The sequence below is a fragment of the Oryzias latipes genome, chromosome 2 (assembly GCF_053564925.1).
Source record: "Oryzias latipes strain Hd-rR chromosome 2, Olatipes_Hd-rR_3.1".
Taxonomy (NCBI): Eukaryota; Metazoa; Chordata; class Actinopteri; order Beloniformes; family Adrianichthyidae; genus Oryzias; species Oryzias latipes.
This window is the reverse complement of record NC_136238.1, coordinates 48,303,159-48,323,053: the sequence shown is the minus strand read 5'-3', so window position 1 is coordinate 48,323,053 and position 19,895 is coordinate 48,303,159. Positions and strand designations below refer to the sequence as shown.

Genomic DNA, 19,895 nt, shown 5'->3' with positions numbered 1-19,895 from the left:
TAGAGTCAAAGATTCTAAGGAAATCCTGGATTCACAGACATTTGATTGAATTTCTGTCTGGATCAGAAACCAACAGCAGACATTTCAAGCCGTCATCTGTTCCTAATGTTCATTCCCCGCCATCATTGAAAGCTTTTGGAATAGTCCCTAAAGCCAGCGATGGGGCCGCTTTGGAGCCTGAACTCATCACTCGGTGTCACGGTGGCAGAGAGATGACAGATCCCAAATCTGAGGCTGAAATGATCACGTCCTACCAGCTCCACTCTGGATTTGGGACCAGAAACCTTTGAAGATGTTGGAGCATTGTTGGAGAATAGACTGACAACATTTGTTTGGAAGGAAAGATTGACCTTTGACCCCTCCCTCATGTGTTCCACATCCAGCTGCAGACACACCACTACAGCTCCCATTCCACTTCTGATCCAGCAGTTAGAACCAGAGCCTGCATTTGCAGCAGGTTCCACTGATCCACACAGGGGGACGTCCTAAGGGGCGGAGTCAGCCACAGTAGAAATGGGGGTCACTCTGGGCCTCTCTGTGTCTGGACCTTCAGAGGGACAGTGGTTTGGTCCAGAACACGGATGCTAAGCTAGCTCTGTGGAAACTTGAACTTGTTGAATGGGAAACTTCCTGAAATCTTCTTCATCTGTTGACTTGTTCTTTCTTCATCTGAATGAGCTCAGTCCTCTCCCAAATCCAACTCCATCTATCTTCAGTGCTTTGGACTGAGTTGGAGCAGAACTAGAGCTTTCTCCAGATGTCCTAGTACTTTTAGATCAGTGTCTTCCAATATTTGGAGCCCAGGTTCACTTCTTTCCCTGACAAAAACCCCAAAAGGCCTACCAGCCACCAAATAGTCAGAAAGCAGAGAAACTTGGTGGTCTGCATTGATGAGAAACCAGTCCCTCCAGGATGACACATGGCTTTTTGGAATCATTTCACACACAAACAAACGGGAAGTTGTGCTTGTTTCTCTGAGAAAATGCCATCAAATGTGTGATAATGGTCAATGTAAATGTTTAGATAAAGGCTGTAGGGGATTCAGGGATTGTGGAGCGGTTGTTGTTTCCTTCTGGGTTAAAGTGCAGTTTTGTGGAACCTCCCAAAGAGGAGAAACCCAAAAAAGAAAGGAAAAGCAAAGAGACAGGTGGAAGCCATCATGAGATTCCTTTCAAACAGGAAGTTCTTTGTCATTTCATGCACTAGTTTCATTTAGCTCTAGTTGTTGAACATTCTAGAAACTCCTAAAAACCTTTTCTGTCCACTTTGAAACCATCTGGGGCTGACTTGGCCTTGCTCGCTGGGATACGGCCAACATCCAGAAATCTACCAACAGACATTTTTAGCTCTAGTTGTTAACATTCTATGTTTGGAAGAGGCAGGCTCTTCTAAAAGAAACTAGCAGGAGCCCCAGCGCTGGTCTTTGCTTGGATTTGGTTTAGACTTGTTCAGAGTCAAATGCATGTTTTAAGGGGAGGAGGATTATTTGGTTGTTGCTGTTTTTGTTCCTATTCTTACAATCCACTATATGTCCCGTGTTGAATTCTACTATTAAAATGTGGGAAACAAATGTTTATCAAATCCAAATCAATCCAAAAGCCTGGAGACTGGATGGCTGTGGTCCTCCCTTTGACCTGGACAGTGGTTGCCATGGCGACCTGCACACTCACCAAGCTGGAACTTAGAAGAAGAAAAAGAGACCAAAATGATTGATAAAGCAGGTTTTCCAGGGAAATCCCACAAAGTGCTTTCCAAGCTAGAACTAAGAATACCCAGCATGCATTTGGAAAAACTCCTTAGCTTCTTGAGGAAAATGATGAGTCATTGGAAAAGCATTCTCTGAATGCTCAGAAAACTTCCTCTAAGGTTGTGGTTGTTTGGAGAAGTCCTCCTCTTCCCAGAATTCCTGAAAAAAGCCCTCATTTCTCCTGACCATCTTCAAAGCCACTTTCTGCTTTAGTTTAGTCCAAACTTGCTTTATGCTGACAACATTTCCAGCTTGAATCCATCTGAAGAATCCAAGGAAACAAACCAATCTAAGTCTGCATTCATGCCACTTCAGAACCAACAAAGCATGTTTCCAGGACGCTGACTTACCAATAGAACTTGGGATTTCCTTTGCAGAATCCTTCTCCGTGTGTTTTCCTTTGTTTTTCTCCCCAAAACCTAAAGCAGAGATTTTTGCTGAGCTGCAGAACAAACGTCTGATTGCTTTAACCGCCGTTGATGGTTTGTTGGGTTTCCCTCTATAGCTGCTATGGTCTTGCTATGGTTGCTAGGTAACGCTGTCTTTGATGATGATGACGTCAGAGTGGCCTCTAGAATGGACTTTTTTTCTTGTGTAACCAGGAGCTGTAACCTTTAGGGCACTAGGACCCAGAAAGAGGTCCAGGCAGTGGCGGTGTTCAGTGACGTCACTCCTCAGTGACGGGACACACTGTACACAGCAGACTGCAGACCAGCCCACACCAGCAACACCATAGTGAAGTTTGCAGACGACACTACTGTGGTGGGGCTGATCTCTGGGGACGATGAGACGGCCTACAGAGATGAAGTCCTGAAACTGTCAAGGTGGTGTCAGGCTAACAACCTCATCCTGAACACCACCAAGACCAAGGAGATCATCCTGGACTTCAGGAAGAACAGAGCAGATCCACCCCCACTCTACATCGATGGAAACTGTGTGGAGAGGGTCCACAGCTTCACCCTCCTGGGCACCACCATCTCTGCTGACCTCACATGGTCTAACAACACCATGACTGTCATCAGGAAGGGCCAGCAGCAGCTGCATTTCCTGAGAAGACTCAGGAAGAACAATGTGAAAAAGGAGCTGCTGGTAACCTTCCACTCCTCAACCATTGAGAGCATCCTGTCCTCCTGCATCACAGTGTGGTTTTCCCACTGCACTGAAGCAGAACAGCAGAGCCTCCAGAGAGTGGTAAAGACAGCACAGAGGATCATCAGCTGCCCCCTCCCCTCACTGAAGGACATTTACCAGTCATGCTGTCTCATCAGAGTGACTGACATCATCACTGACTCCACCCATCCTGCTTTCTCTCTGTTTGATCTGCTGCCCTCTGGAAGGAGGTTCAGGTCCATCAGAACCAGGACAAACAGGCTAAGAAACAGCTTTTTTCCACAGGAAATCACCACACGGAATGCACACACCTCCACCAACTACACCCACTCTGACTTTTTACAAATGCTAAATCTCTGACTACACATGTGTGCAATATCTTGACTTCTGTGCAATAACACAATATCTACTATGCTGCACTCACAGCAACTCAAATCATTCCATTCTATTTTGTCCATACATTTTTAATATTTAACAGTTTCTGTACATATTGTTCATTTTTTGTTAGAGATGTAAATACAGTTATTCTATTTTATTTTATTTTATTTAACTTCATGACTTCAAAGCTGCTGCAATTTCATTGTATCACCATCTACAATAACAATAAAGAATTCTGACGTATTTCTGGAAGACGCCATTTTTGTCCCTAAATGTTGGATTCAGTCTGAATTCCAGTCCCACTCCCAGCATTCCTGCTCCTCTTTAGCTCCTCCTCTTCCTCCTGATCAAAGTTTGAAGCCCAGAGCCAAAAGTGCGTCTGCAGCTGCTTCTGCTCCAGCAGCCGCTCCCTCTGCTCCTCCTGCCTCTCCTCCTCTGGGAGCTCCTGCATCCTCCTGACTCCTCCCTGTCCTCCAGCATCATCAGGAGGCTTTCAAAAGGCTTTCTGGAAGGTTCCAAAGCAGAAAGCTTCATCATTTGAAGATGGAGGAAGACTCCAACACTGACAGACAGACAGGAAGTCTCCTGGTTTTTCTGCTTCAGAAGGTTTCTGGGAAACTGCAGAGTTTTCTTTGTGGAGCTAAAGAGCTGCTGTCAGTCTGCTTTGGTCCATCAGGAATGAAGGTCAGGACTGAGAGGAACCTGAAGAAAGTGACTCTTCATCATCTGCTGCTGAAGAAGACAGAGGAAGATCCACTGTGAGAGCAGCTGCAGAAAGCTTTCTGCTGTTTTTCTCCTCTGAGAGAGTTTGGAGTTCCCAGCAGTTTGAGTGGAGCTGAAGCAGCAGAGCTGAAACAGACGTTCTTCTGCTCCCATTCAGCATGAACGGACAGATCCACTGAAGGCCTGAAGGCCTGAAGCTCTGGCTTCCAACACGTCTGCATGGATCCAAGCGTGTGCAGTGTGTGCTGACATGCTGTTCTCTGAGGAAGCAGATGCTGCTGCAGACTGGGGGCGGAGCCTAGAGATGACTGATGAAGGTCAGAGGGCGGGGCTTCAGCAGGATGAAGGTGGATTCTGGCTTGATGATCCTAAGAGACTCAAACAGGAAGTTCCTGATGTTTACTTCTCTGTTGGATTTCCATTTTCCAGTGTTTCCACAACTGATGATGTCATCAATCTGATCTTTAAAACACTTTCCTTCCTGGTTTGATTGACAGCAAAGTTCCCAAAGATCTGACCCCCTAAAAGCTCCAATAGCAGCTCAGCAGAAACTCTGATCTTTCTTGATGTGGAGGGGCAGAGCCTGAAGAGGAAGCATCTTTCTGCAGGTGGTGCTACAGCTTTGGGCATGTTTTCCAACTCTTTAGCTTCTGCTGTTCATGGAGTCGTGTCCCTCTGTTCTTGGAAAGGAGAAACCTGCAGAGAACTTTTCCCATTTCCACTCCCTCCTTTCAGCTGCTGCCCACTGTTCCCCTCTGAATCAGGAGGGAGGGGCTCTCATCTGTTCTGCCCACCCCCATCTAGAAAGACATCAGCACCACCTGAACATTCCAAAGCTCTTTTCCAACCCATTTCTACTGAGAAGGAACCAAACACATGAAGATTAGAACAGCTGGAACAGGATGAGGGGGAAGCTAAAGATTCAAGTCTGTTTGTGAGTCAAAGACAGAAATCAATAGAAAACACAGAGTTGATTCAAAAGAGCATTTATTAGATCCAAACAGGCTGCAGGAATTTGACAGACAGCTTTCAGTTTGAAGCCTTTTGACACTAAGATGCAGTTCTGCAAACAGCCAGCAGGTGTCTCCCTTCTCCCTCCTGCTTCAATGCAGTTGGTGTTGTTGCAGCAGCTGCATCAAAGTGATTCTCTGCATCCAGAGGCTGTCATTCCTCACTAAGATCCACTCTGTTCATTCATGTCCTCTGGAGAAAACAGGCTTTATGCTCAGAAAGTTTCTACTAGTTTAGACATTCTAAAAAATGAGGAGATTCTACTGGATTTAGATGAAACTTCTTTAAAACTGCAGCTAAAAATGCTGTCAGCATGAAAAAGAACAGAGTTTTACCCACAAAACACCAAAGAAAAAGGAAGTTCAGTCAGAAAACTCTGGAAAACATCAATCAAAGCAAAACTCTGAGTCTTTCAAACTGCATGAGTCAATATTTGATCATCAACAGAACAGAGATGATAGAAAAATGATTCAACTGAGAGACTTTTGTTCACTAACTGAGATCAGACGGGATTTCTGCTCCAAAAACTGACTTCAAAGGACTTGAATCCAGACCAGTGAGTCATGTGACCACAGCGTTTGTCCGTGTCTCCACTATGAACATTCTGGTCACATGACCATGTTGGAGGTTTCTGAATGAAACTCTGTGTTTGTTTGTCAATGAGAGTTTCTGGAGAACAGAAATAGAGTGTGAAACATCTGGAACCAGAATCTAGTGATCCAGAGTTCTGGTTCTGTCCCTGTTCCAGAGACAGAACCAGGATCCAACGCCTGACTCACACATAGATCTATGTCATCCAGAAATGTTCTGTCTGGTCAGTGATTCCCTCAATCCTTGATTGGTCCATCCCAAACTCACATCTGTCCATCAAATGTAGATCAAAGAAGAAAGTGATGATCTAGAAAAGAATCTGTTTGTCTGCAGGTCTGTTTTTCTCCAGATCCTGGAGCTGCTGAACATCTGAATCCAACCCATGTTTCAGATCAACACTCCAAGTTAGAATGAGAAGAGGAAGTGCAGTTCTCCATCAGTCCACCGGGGGAGCTGCAGCACAATAACTGAGAGACAGTGGAGCTGATCTCAGATCAGTTCCTGCTGCAGCTCTGACACTCATCTCCACTTCCTCTTATTCCTCCATCACTCTGCTCTCCACCTCCCAGGAACACCGTCCAGTCACAACATCTCTGCAGACCAGCTGCTGCTGCTGCTGCTGCTGCTCCTCTCTGCTCCTCCAGGAGGAACATCAGACTCACTTTTTCTTCCACCTGCAAAGATAAAGTGTAGAGCCAGAGATGAAGGAGTGTCTCCTGATCCTGGTCTGTCAGTCAGAGATGCAGCACAGCAGCAGAAAGAGCAGCAGGAGCTTCAGTCCTGTTCAGAGCAGCAGCTTCCTGTCATCTTCACCTGTTGGAGCTTCTGCTGCTCTGATTGGCTGACTGTTGTCCTGAAGCCTGTCATCATTCTCCTCAGAGCTTCACTGAGAAGCTGCAGCTTCACAGGAAACTCTGCATCTTTGCTCTCAGACTAACTTTAGGACCAAACATCTGGAAGCAGCTGGACTGACTCCAACCCTCTACTGACCTCAGAGTCTGCAGTTTGGAGTTTGGACTCTCCACCAGATCCTGGAGCTGCTGAACATCTGAAGACTGAAGGTTGTTGAAGCTCAGGTCCAGTTCTGTCAGGTGGGACGGGTTGGACTTCAGAGCTGAGACCAGAGAAGCACAGCTGGTCTTTGACAAACTGCAGAACATCAACCTGAATCCAGAACAAAGAATTGAGTTTAAAGACAAAGTTCATGTTTTTCATCCTTAACTTCTTCTAAAGAGTTCAGAGCTGAAGAAGATCAGAAAGTTTGGAAAAAGTCCAAGCCTTGGGTCATAATGTGTAGATTGTGATCCCGGAAACAAGCAGATTAAATCTGCTTCCTCCACTGGGTGGCTGGGCGCTCCTGTAGAGATAAGGGGCGGAGCTTGGTCACACAGGGGAAGCTAAGAGTCAAAGGAAAGGAGACAACTGACATCTGATCTGGAAAGACCTCAGGATTCCCACAGAGGAGCTGGAGGAAACACCTGAAAAGTGGAAAGTCTGGGTAGCTCTCATCTGTTTGCCCAGCTGTTGGAAAAGACAAGTAAAAAAAAAAAAGAAAGTCTGGACATTTTTGGTTAAACTGCTGCCAGATGAGATGATGAAGATGGATGAGTGGATTAATGGATGGCATTGCTGCCATTAAACCCCTTCCTTCTGCTTAAGAGAGCTGGTGATGATCTCCTACTTGCACACATCATGGTACAGCAGTGTGGGTGTGGCATATTTTCAGACCATTTAGCTTTTTTTCTGACCATTTCGTTTAAACAGTTAGATCAAAGCAGAGAGAGAATAAGTAGGTGATAAGGAAGTACCTCCAATTTGCAGTTTAGTGTCAACACAACTTTGTCATCATATTGATCTGAACATAACTGAAACATGGAGTCTGACCTCAGAATCTGCAGTCTGCAGTCTGGACTCTTCAGAAAGCCACACGGATGAACAACTCCTGAATCCTGCAAGTTCTGGATCCTGCTCAGGTCCAGTTCTGTCAGATTAGACAGGTTTTTCTTCAGAGCTGAGACCAGAGCTTTACAGGTGATCTCTGACAAACTGCAGTTCCTCAACCTGCAATGAGACAGAAAAGTGTGTTCAGGAGCAGTGATGCAGCTGGAGGTCCAGGAACTTGGTCCATTCAGTCAGGTCGGACCCGCCCTGATGACAGGCGGATAACATTTTCAGCTGAAATTTTGTGCTAACAAATAGGGATGACCTGTCAATGAAAATACAATATATCTTTTTTTAATGGAAAAAAGAAAACGAAGGTCACCCGTTTTTCTTTTTTTTTTTTGCAATAAACTTCTACAGCAACACACTCATTACTTATTTAAACAATTCTTTAATCAACTGGCTTTTGCAGCGTTCGGCACCTGTCGCTGTTTCTTCCCTTTAATGTGGCACACCAGCCCACATCTCTTATGTTGCTTATGTCGAATGACTTGGAGCAAAGTCTGCATTTTGCATTTTTCTAGTTTGGGTCTTTCTAGCCACAGTTCATACTCCCCCTTGAAAAGCCAACTTTTGTTAAAGTTACCTTTCCTTGCATTTCACAATCCATGTCCGATAGCAAGCTGAAAGCGCCATGCGCTGAACTGATGAACACTCAATCAATAAAGTTAGTAGTGTCTGTGTTGTCGATTGATTACTCAAGTTCTTCTATATCAGACATGGTTGTGTTTTTTCACATACCTGACATGTTTCGACGGACGTCTTCCGTCAGAGTCATCTCTAATAGGAGAAAATGCTTTAGAGCAACTTCTTTTTTTTTTTTTTTTAACTTGTCCTGTCCAACAGCTGGGCAGATAGATGAGAGCTGAGGGCCTCTTGTATTGGACAGATTTTACTTTAACAAGAGGGGTTATTAATCTTCAGACAAACCAAAGGTATGTCTGGATAAACCCCTTTTGTAATTGAGGCCAAACTTTATTAATTTCAATCATGTCTGAAAATCTTTGGTGTTGGACCGGACGGAAAAGGAAAGAGGGGAAGAAGAGAGAGAGAGGGACGATAGAGAGAGGGGGGGTAGGGGGTGATAATAGGAGGGGAAGGGGGATAAGACCATGAAGCAGCATAAAGCAACAAGTTTACTGGTTGTTAATCATTATGGTAAGGTTCAAATGTAGTACAAAAAGGGCGGAGCCTGTCCACACACACACTCAAATGTTATAAGCACACCTGCTAGCTGCAAAAAATGTCCACCTGTCGACATATATACAAAACAGATAGTGTTCACATGCATACTTATGCCTTAAAACCAACTAGTGTGAAATATTTCAGTCATTCAGTCATGCAAACTGTTAGTGCAAAGGTGAGCTAACACCTGTGCTCAGGTGAGTGTTTATGTTCTTCTAAAATGGATGGTGGAACGTGGAAAGAAGGAGGGAGAGTGCCCAGCCATCCCCACCCCAAGACCACCACCGCAGCAGCAGCGGCAGCCGGAACCCCCCCAACGCCACACGGGAACCGGCAGGGAACAACCGCCGCCCGGGCGACCAAGCCCGCCACCCAGGCCAGGGCCAGCAGGACCGCCGCAAGGCCCCCAGAGCCAGAGAGCAGGGAAGCACGGAGGGAGACAGAGCGCCGCCCCAGCCCAACCAGGAGAGCAGCCCCCCCGCCGCGCCGGGAGAACCCAACGCAGGGCCCCACCGGAGAAGGACGCCCATAGCCCCAGACGAGCACCCCACCACCACCCAGGAGTTCCGGGCATCCCCCCGCCCCAACTCCAGGTACGAGCCAGGACCCCCCAAGGGAGACCCGCTCCGCACTCCAGGCAGCCATCCGCCCGGCCCACGGTTGGTCCAGGGAGGAGCGAGGCAGGGGCCCGCCGCCCCCGCCCAAGAGGGGGGAACCCCGGGGAAAAAAGAGGGGCCCACAAGGGGTGTTGTAAATATGGCCCGACCAGGCTCGGCCACAGTTGGAAATTTGGCGGGACCCAGCGCTCAGGAGCAAGGACCAGAACCCACCCCCCAGGGACACGAACACTCCCGGCTCAGATGTAATGTGAACCCCCCCGCCGCGCGGAGAGAGCACCGCCGGGCCAAGGAAGCCGGCACCCCGGGGACACGGCCGCCGTTGCAAAGGGGCCCGTACCCCCCACCAGGGAAGAGGCAGGGGACAGATGGTCCTAGGTCCCACCTTCCTTGCAAAATGTGTGTGCGTGTATGTGTGTTTGAGAGTGTGTGTGCATGTGTGTGTGTTTATGTTGGAATGTATATATTGAGGGGGGAGGGGTGTGTGTGCTAAGGGTGGTGCAGTTAAAATTGGCGGGTAGGGCACTGAGGGGACATCTCCTGATTACTCACAGTGATGTCCCCTCACCCTCCCCACCAAGGGACCCTAAATGTCTAAGGTGTGGTGAAAATTGGCGGGTAGGGTGCTAGGAGGACATCTGCTGCTTGCTGGCAGTGATGTCCAAGCACCCCCCCTACCAAGGGCCCTACATGTCTAAGGTGCAAATAAAACCGAAAGAGGGGGGGCCCACTCCATATGGCAACCATAGGAGGGGGGCCACTGCCTAGTAAACCCCCCCCCCCCCCCCCAAAGGCTCATCGCAGGCTAAGCCCCCCACCCCCTCACCCTATTATGAGGTTATATGAGGAAGGGGGTAAGTTGGGGACAGCTGGTAGACTGTCCCCAGGTGGTCAAACAGCCGTCCCCCCCCCCAGCAAGGGGGCCAGGCCCACCCAGCCCAGGGGCCCCACCCCCGGAGGCGCCGACACCCCAGGCCCAGCACCACCCCCCCACACTCTTGCTTTAGAGCAACTTCAACTCCCATCATTCAAAGAGTGACTTTGAACTTCTGCCACAATTTAAATTTCACGTTAAACTATTTTATTTTTTATGTTATTTTATCCCAGAACTCCTTTAGGACATTTGGGTCAAACTCAAGGCTCGCGGGCCACATCCAGCCTGGTGTGTGATTATATCTGCCCCTACAAATAAATACATTTCTTTTTTACAGATGAATTTGAATTTATTGTTTTAGAAGATACTTTATCAGGAATTTCTGCATTTCATTTTCCTAGCTCTCTGATTTCTTTGGCTTCTTTTTAATCTAGTGTTTCTCTGTACAAGATGCTCCAGCTCACCAAACATGTGCTGCATTAATCTGCAAACATTTTTACTGCTTGTATTTGGTTGCTCTTTGTGTTAAACCTAATTTCCACAGGAGATTGTAGAGGCGACTTTCCTGTTGAAGCTACATGAGAAGTCGGTGGGTTCAGTTTAATGTCTAACTTTCTTTTGTGTTATAAATATGGAGCAGTCCATTCTGTTGTTTATTTTTATTGACAGAAATAAATCAGAGGGAGAAAGATGACTTTGTATGAATTCAGATCTATTATCCATGAGCAGAAAGGAGGTCGCTAAATAAACCAGAGGTGTAAATAAAACAGTTAATAGTGGTCAACAGAAACAAACAGCCCAAATTCTTCTCTATTCCTCCTTTCAGAATGCAGGGGAGTGGGTGCTAATATAACCTGTTCCCTGTAGCTAAATAACAAATTTAAAAAGGGGAAACATGAAACAAAGACATGTGGGAAGAATCTTCATGGAGTCTTATGCCAACTTAAAGAATGTGAAAATAAATATTTTACTGTAGGAGTTGTCTGACTGAAATGTTTAAAATAAAGATTTTGTTGAACAAATTCTATTGTTTATAATTTTTTATAAAAGAAAGTAAGAAGAGTTCGTCAAAGTGGTACCATCATGAAACAAACTCTTTGCATTAACAACTGATGGAGCAGCAGCTATGTGTGGTGAAAAAAATGGACTAGTGGGAATAATGTGATTAAAGATGAAGGAGGAGAACTGTACTGGTGAGTAAACAGCAGATCACTGTATCATCCACCAGGGAGCACTATGTGGCAAAATCCTGAAGACGGATAATAGAATGAGCTCTGGAACACAAACTGTATACTTTAACGGGGCTAAAGGTTTGAATCCCCAGCAGTTTCAGTCCTTTATGCAGGAGACAGATTCAGAGTTCACTGACATTCCTGATCATACAGAGATGTGTTGTGGAGATGTGACATACAGGAACAAATCAAACCTTTTGAACGCATCATAAACATAAACGATGGAAATCAAGTGGCGATTGGCTAGGAACCATTTTTTGTTCTCTTTTTCACTCCCTCCCTGAGTTTCACACATTCACATAAACGCTCAGACAAGCTCCTCCTTCTCATTTCAGATCCAAATATCACATGAGTTGTACACACCTGACAAATGTGAGTACCTTTGTGTAAAAAGAAAAAAAGGAGCCTCGGAGTCGTAGCAAGTGCAGTCAGCAGCAGCACATGGTAAGGTGGGGGGTCTCAGTCGTCGTTCTATAGTCATGTCATTAATCATTCATCTGCACTCATCATATTGATCTGAACACAACTGAAACATGGAGTCTGACCTCAGAATCTGCAGTCTGCAGTCAGGACTCTCCAGAAAACCACACAGATGAAGAACTCCTGAATCCTGCAGGATCTTGTTGTCGCTCAGGTCCAGTTCTGTCAGATTAGACGGGTTTTTCTTCAAAGCTGAGACCAGAGCTTCACAGCTGATCTTTGACAATCTGCAGCTCTACAACCTGCAATCCGACAGAAAAGTGTGTTCAGGAGCAGTGATGCAGCTGGAGGTCCAGGAACTTGGTACATTCAATCAGGTGGGACCCGCCCTGATGACAGACTGACTGATTATATTTAAAAATTTTGAACAGCAAAATTGTGATGACCTGTAAATGAAAATTACGCCTGGGAGTGGGGTGGGGGCATGGGTTTGTTTATCAATTAAAAAAACAAGTTTGAATCGAAGAATTTTTCAACATCAAAGCTAAATTGGACAGAACCCACACAGACACACACACTGCATGTTAGCACCACACACACAGCAAATAAACACCAATCACAGAGGGACCCTGGAGTGGGGGGGCTATACTGCTTGGCAGCGGTGGGGCCCACCACACTGGAGACCTCCTATTTTACCTGCATGTGTGCGAGAATGTATGGGTGGGACGGACCTGGGGGCTGGCTCACCGAGATCCTCTGGGGCTCTTCCTCCCCATCACAGAGTGAGGAGGGCATTGGGGGGGTATGGGAGGAGGGAACGGATAAAATGGCGGGTCAGGAGGGTAGTAGAGGGTAGAGAGTGTGTGTGTGGGGTGGGGGGGGCTGGAGCTGTGGTTGTGCGGTGATCTCTGGGTTGCTTGGGTTGGGTGCCGGGGCTGGCTTGCCGAGACAGAGCGCCGGCTGGGTGGTGGGTGGCTCATCGGTTCTCGGGGCCCTGGCTTCGTCCTTGGGCCGCATCTTGGTGTCTGGCGCCCGGTGGCCCCCATGGCTGCCGCCTGGTACGGCTAAGCACGTAGGGGGGGCTTCTCTGTGCCTGGCTGGGTGGGTGGGCGGTCCCCTCCTCCCCCCCTCCCGGGATGCTTGGACCGGTCGCGGGTGTCAGGTTAACAGACTAAGGCTAGCAGAAATGTTTCTAGAAAGAAGAGCGGCACCGTCCCGGGTGGGATGGACGCCGTCTCTCCGCATGAGACCGGGCTTCCCCCAAAACGCGCTCCAGTTATCCACAAAACCAACGCCGTTTTCTGGGCACCATCTAGAAAGCCAGCGGTTAAATGATGAAAAGCGGCTGTACATTTCATCATTGACTAAGTTCGGCAGGGGACCAGAGAAAATTACAGTGTCGGACATCGTCTTAGCCAGTTTACACACCGAAGTTACGTTTACCTTAACCACCTCTGACTGTCTCCGTCGGGCATCATTACCGCCTGCGTGAATCACGACTCGATGGAACCTGGACTTACTCTGAGCTAACATCCTAAGGTTCCCCTCGATGTCACCAACTCTGGCCCCCGGATAACACCTGACTGTAGCCGCTGGGAGCTCCACGTTTCTAACTTCAGAAGAGCCTATAACCAGAGTTGAGTGTTCAGCGGGTGTGACGCTGAGGGGGGAGAACCTATTACTAACGTGGAGTCTCGGGTGCTCTAAGTCTTTGCGTTTAGCACTATGTTTCCTCCCAACCGGTACAAACCCCTGACTGTCTCCCGGCTGTTGGGAGGGCGCTGGGGTGATAACTAAGGTAGCCCTGGCAGCGCGGCCCGCGCTACGAGTAACGACCTGGCTAGCCGGCTTAGCTTGCACTGTGCGGAGCCGCGCTTCTAACTGCTCCAGCCTGGCCTCCAAGTCTAACACAAGACTACACTTAACACACCTACCGCTATCTTCACTAAAGGAGGCAGGGTCATCACTAAACATATGGCACATGGGGCAGGAGAAAGGAGGAGAGGCAGAAAGAGCGGTGGCCATGCTAGGTTCTAAGCTAAGGCTAGCGGTGTTTAGGTAAAGAGAAGTGGTCTATTTAGCAATATGAGAAAGTGAACAGCAAGCGGTTTAACAGTGGTGAATTCGCTAATAAAAGGTACTAAATGTGAATATTAACCCAGATAACCCTTAGAGTAAGCAATAGTAGTCAGGCTAATGCCAAACAAGAGGACAGCAGTCACACACGACTAGCACTAGCACTGGGAATAGCTCACCCGGAAATGACGTCACAGGAAACACACAGAAAAAACTAGTAAATAACAACCCTGCAGAGGACAAACCAACATCTGGATCAGTGTTTCTTGTTTCTTTTGCACATCTGGATCCTCTATGAAGAAAAATCAAAGCTACAGCAGCGCTTTTCCACCACCAAACACTAGGAGGCACACTGAGCTGAAAGACACACGAAAGACTCTTTGAGGGAGGGGGAATGAGGAGCGACCGTTGACCTTAGAAAGAAATGAAAGTAAAAGCTTTGAAAGTGAAGGATGTTCTGCTCAGATGAAGCTGTTTGATTCTGTCTGCAGAGATGATCTGTGGCTGGAATAACAGACCTTTATGCACACGCTCACACGCGTGCACGTTCAATCCAGTGTGTGCGTGAAGGATGACGATCTAACAGAGAGCTTTGAGAGGGAGAGATAAGAGAAGCTGGGTTGTCCTCTGAGCGGTTCTCTTTATGTTTCAGCTGGCAGTATGCATGATAACAGCGTTCTGTCAGTAAGATATGAGGCCACGCCCATTTAGGAGGAGGGGCCTGTTCCACAGTGGGAGGAGCTGCAGGTTTCAACAGGAACCCTGTGAGAAACAGCATCTGCAGCTGAAGGAAAGCAAACAGTTTTTTATGTCACTGAAATGTTGCTCTGTCATCTCCTCTGCGAGGACGCTCCTCTTAATCACAGATGAAGCTCCGCCCACAAACGTCCACGTTGATTCTGTTTCTTTCTGATTGGTCAGAACCTTCAGACCCAGATTCCTCTGCTTTCTTCCTAGAACGTCTGGTTCTGCAGCTTCCTTCAGTTTCTGCTTCACTTCCTGTCAGAGCAGCACTCCCACTGCATCAGGATGAAGAGCAGGATCCACCCTCATCTTCATCCTGTCTTCATGGATTCAGAATCTGCAGGACGATCCACAAACATCCTGCAGTATCTGAGAGGCAGAAAACCTCCAAGAGGACTTCTGCCTCCACCTGTCAATCACTCGGAAGCCCTGCCCCCTTCTATCATATCTGCTGTGTTCAGAGATCAGAGATGAATCCTGATCAAACCCTCAGAGCATTCTGGGAAATCATCTACACCTTCAATTCAGATGTAATGATTGGATTAGAGTTTTTGTGAATTCACTTTGTTTCAGTTCAGAGAAAAGTTTGAAACCAGAACCGAGAGGAGGAGCTGAGATGTGGAGATTTAAGAGGAAAGATCAACATGAAGCTTCATCTTCTCTGCATCTTCCTCACAAACAGCAGCTCAGTGTGAAGAAGAGGAGCCACCGGGTCAGAGGTCATGTGATATCATGCAGAAGCTTCCAGGAGAAAGTCTGAAGCTGATTGGTCCAACATAGAACACTCAACAGAATCAACACAACATGAGGAAGTGATGAGTTCTTAAAGCAAAGCAGAAGAGGAAGAAGCAGAATCTCTGATCTGAGCTGCAGCTGCTTCACACGGTGAGAAAAGACGACTTCAGACCTTTTATGAAAATCTACTTTCTTTCTTTGTTGAACTTTGTCTTCACTAACTGACTGTTTGTCTCTAGATGTTTAAAGAAGATCTTCTTCTTGTTTCTCTGCAAACTTTCATCTCTCTGCTGTTTACAGATTTGATCTCATTACTGATCAACAACTGAGGATCAATTCTCACTTATTGATCAGTTTCTGTTTCACTGATTTCTGGAGAAAATTGAAACAAATTAATATTTTTACTGTAGATTTTCACAGAACAAACTGTTGATGTTTACAGAAGTGAAAATGCTGACTCATCAAAGTGGTTCAGATCAGCTGACTGCTGCTTCTTGTCAGAACTTTCCAGAACCCAGACAGAAGAAAGAGTTTTTGTCAGAAACTCAAACATCGTGAAGCTCTGGAGGTCAAAGGTTTCAGTTCTGACTCCAAACCTCCCTTTTCTCCTCCATCCAAACCTGTGTGGAGGTCAAAGTTCATGAGAAAGTCTCTGTTGGAGCTTTGAGAGGAAGAATTAATGTCTTTCTTTCTTTTCACCTCATTGTTTGATTTCTGTCTGTTTTTCCTGATGTTTCCTGAAGTGTAGAAACAGGAAGTTTGGTAAATGGTAAATGGCGTATACTTATATAGCGCTTTCTACTTTCTTACGAAGGCCCAAAGCGCTTTACAGTCACAGTCCCATTCACCCATGCACACACACATTCACACACTGGCGGCGGCTCTGCTGCCGAACACTGGCGCCAACCTCCCACCAGAGGCAAGGTGGGGTTCAGTGTCTTGCCCAAGGACACTTCGACACATGGGCGTGCAAGGCGGGAATCGAACCTGCAATCTTATGATCATGGGCCGACCGCCCTACCGCTGCACCACAGCCGCCCACACCCGTTTGTTGTTTCTGTGTCAAAGGCCGGCTTTACACTGCAGGTCTTGATGCTCATATCCGATTTTCTGACCATATCCGAATTTTTTGATGACCCGCTTACATCATCTTTTAAAAGTGACCCATATCTGATTTTTGCATTTACACTATACAATGCTGAAACTATCAAACGTAGACGTTCTGAGGACTACGTAGCAGCATTCCCTCATTCCACGGACCTCTTTCTGACTTTTGTGATTGCGGTTGTCATGGAGGCAAGGCGGCGACGGAAGGAGGCGTTGCCTTGGGGGCTCCAGAGGGGACGCATGGGGGAGTAAAAAGGAGGGCTGGTCGGCCGTCGTATGTTCTCTCTCTGAGTTTTGAATGAGGAAGTGTTTGCAGACGTGCTGTACTAACAGTTTGATCCAAGTGTTGAACCTTTCCTGCGCGATGACTTCTCTTTGCCGACCGTAGTCAGAAACACACGGGAGAGTTCCTCGGGGTTCTCTTTTCCGTTCTGAACCCTCAGCCTCACCCAAAGACTCCAAAACTTTTGGGGGAGACATCTTATTTTTAATTTACGGTTCTCCGACACTCCCCCGCTCCGCGCTCACAGGAGAGAGGGGGGCTCTCTCCTTACACACACACACACGCAAGCACGCGCACTCACACACACGGTCCCCATCATACACGCCCCCCAAAGAAATAAACGGCTTCTAGCCTGCTGTTCCATAGCAACGGTGTCCCGCTTCATTAGTTACCGTTTGCGTCCGGACCGGACATAACAGCGGTTTCTAACTACGGTCTGAAGCCTGAGGCTGAAAGGTAACACGCTGACAGCAAAATCAGCACAAAAGCACCTTAATAAGTCATGTGATCTCAGTTGGTGGTGTCCTGAGTTGCCGTCACTGACGTACGACTCGCATTTACTGGGGAATATCCGATTTGTCTGCTTACATGGCACACGCAAATGCTAGTATCCGATTTGTTTCCGATTTATTTCCACATATGAGAGAGGCCTGTATCCGATCTGAGAAAATCGGAATCCATGCGCTTTTGTCCTGCTTACACGTTCACCGATCATATCCGATCTGTGCCACATGAGAGGAAAAATCGGAAATGGGTCACTTGAACCATGCAGTGGAAAGGCGGCCAAAGTGACTGAATGGAAATGTTGCTGCTGCAGCTCCATATCTCCACCTGGTGGAGGGAGAGCAGAAGTGCAGCAGCTGATGGCAGCTTCTTCTGATGATGAGGAGGGTTTCCTCTGCAGGTGAAGGAGGAAGGTGTGTGTGAGCTGATTTGGATCCAGTGAATCCAGCAGAATGGATCAGTGGGAGGAACCACAGGAGGAAGCCCCTCCCCTTAGAAGCAGAGATGGTAACCATGAACACCAGAGCAAAGCTCAGAGGTGAGATGAACATCTCCAACTGTTCATCATCTTCTCCATGTCAGAGCTCAGGACTCACACCAGCAACCTTCATTCTCCACAGGAACCAACCTGGACCTGGATCTGGATCTGGACCTGGATCTGGACCTGGATCCAGCTGTGGGTCCTTCAGGAGTGACGTGTCCAAGGGTAATAATCCTAACTTCAAGGACATCCATCCAGCAGTGGAAGAGTGAGTGTTTGTCAGAGTTTTTGGAGGCTGGATTCTAGTTCAGATGATCAACAGTTTTCAGATGAAGAACTTGAGGTCTGGTTCAGTTCTGGATCTCTCTGATCAGACTCACTTGGAGCATCATGTGTGTGATGAGATCTTTTCAGTTGAGTCTTCTGAGAGTCTCTGAGAGACATCAGAGATGTTGGAGAAGAAAACATGTTGACTGCTGACTCTGACTGACAGCAGCTCCAGTCTAATGAGAAGAATCACTGCAGACTCCTAGGATTCAGATTTTCATGCTTTCCAAACATCACATTGTTCTTGTTGGACTTTCTGCTCTCAGAATTTCTCCATTTCTACATGGAGAATTGGAATCAGCTTTTCTAGAAAAAAGTCTGGATTGACTGACAGAAAATGCTGAAAGCTGGAAACTGTTGATCCAAACATGTCATGTTATTCCAGACTAAACAGCTCAGTCTGTGTTCATGTCAAAGTCCATCAGCTGTTCATGAAGAAGCAGATCCTCCAACACTCTGATGCTTTGGTGTTTGCAGAGGTCAACAGGTCACACAGAGAGTCCAGTCTGCAGCCTCCAGCTGTGGATCCATGAAGAGTGACCGGTCCAGAAGTCTTCCTCCAGACTTCAGAACTGAACCAGGACCTTCAGACTCACAGTAAGAAGCAGTTTCTAGTGAACAAATATCTGTTGATAAATCTTTTTCCTCAGACAGTGTTTAGATGGGATTTGATTGTTGGAGAGAAACCCAAACAGTAACTTTGGCTCCAAATCCCAAACAGTCTTTGAAAATGTCAGGCATGATGTTATCATTCTCTGATGGTTTGAAGTCCTTCAGGGGGGTATTCCAGAAAGCAGGTTATGCTAGCTCCCACGGTAAGTTTGAGGCTAAGGAAGTTGATAACCTCAGCTTTCGGTTCCAGAAATGGAGGTATGTTTCAGGGTAGGTCAAGTTGCCATAGCAACTCATTCTCTGAACATAACCTGGTCCAGAGCAGGTTTAGTTGAAGCTTAGTTTGTTTACAGAGAGGTGAGGCAGCATGGAGTGTCCATTTGAAGATGATTTAGTGGATGAAGAAGCTCAGATAATACTTTTGCCACAGTGAGATGGTGATAAGACCACATATGGATGTTGGAAAAATATTTTTTTTACTTTGATCTAACTTAATTATTTGTTTCAGTTAAGATAAATCTTTTTTTGGTAAGTCAGTTTAAAAATTACACGTAGTTTTCAGACAGTTATTTTACTTTCATTCAAATTAATTCAATTAAGTAGGAGTAACTTTGGTGCTGCTGTTAGATCGGCACCGCAAAGGATTGTGGGATATCATTCCCTTTGCCTGTCTGGACGGATTTGGGTTTAAGTGTGGGTTTTTGACCAAATGTGTTTAGTTATTTAGTTGTTTTAGTGTGTTTTGCCATGTTTCGCCGAGTTATTTTGCCCTACTGAGCTTACGTCTCTGCACCATGAGGGAGAGTGAAGGAGAGGATAATGAGTTTATATAGCATCCCTACGGGCAACAGCTGTAATGACAGTGACGGTAAATTCCTATTTGAGATTTTGAACTCCGTGCATTTCTCCCCCCGTCATGTTTTTGTTATAAAAATGAGAATATCTGCCGGCTCAAACTTAGACATTTGAGAGTTCAAGAAATATTATTAATTAAGATGGAAAAAAGATTAATTGAATTGGAGTAATGTGACATTTAGTTAAATAAATATGTAAATTTGAGTTGTACAAACAATTATTGAGTTTCATAGACGTTTACTTTGTCTGCTCTTTTTCTACACGCAGAAACTTTTTTTTTTGATGATGCAGCCGTGTTACTTTTTTGATGGACGTGTAATCTTTATACGCCGTCATTAAAAC

The 19,895-nt window shown here is 46.5% G+C and overlaps 1 protein-coding gene and 1 long non-coding RNA gene across 4 annotated transcripts in view; one reads left to right on the top strand and one right to left on the bottom strand.

Annotated features, from left to right (window-relative positions):
- Positions 1-4,928: 4,928 nt before the first annotated feature.
- LOC144989553 (uncharacterized) lies at positions 4,929-14,137 on the bottom strand. The gene is made up of 4 exons (XR_013653801.1): positions 11,955-14,137; positions 7,445-7,621; positions 6,551-6,724; positions 4,929-6,234 (listed from the first exon to the last, which is right to left on the bottom strand). It is a non-coding gene; the product is annotated as an uncharacterized LOC144989553 (long non-coding RNA).
- Positions 14,138-15,456: 1,319 nt separating this feature from the next.
- The window catches only part of LOC144988990 (NLR family CARD domain-containing protein 3-like), a 204,704-nt gene continuing 200,265 nt past the window's right edge, over positions 15,457-19,895 (top strand). For all 3 annotated transcript variants that reach the window (XM_078940533.1, XM_078940539.1, XM_078940537.1), the window contains exons 1-4: positions 15,457-15,534; positions 17,679-17,816; positions 17,899-18,027; positions 18,564-18,683. In XM_078940533.1, coding sequence (XP_078796659.1) covers positions 17,731-17,816; positions 17,899-18,027; positions 18,564-18,683 — 335 coding nt within the window. In that variant the 5' untranslated portion in view covers positions 15,457-15,534; positions 17,679-17,730. The remainder of the gene's footprint in view (positions 15,535-17,678; positions 17,817-17,898; positions 18,028-18,563; positions 18,684-19,895) is intronic.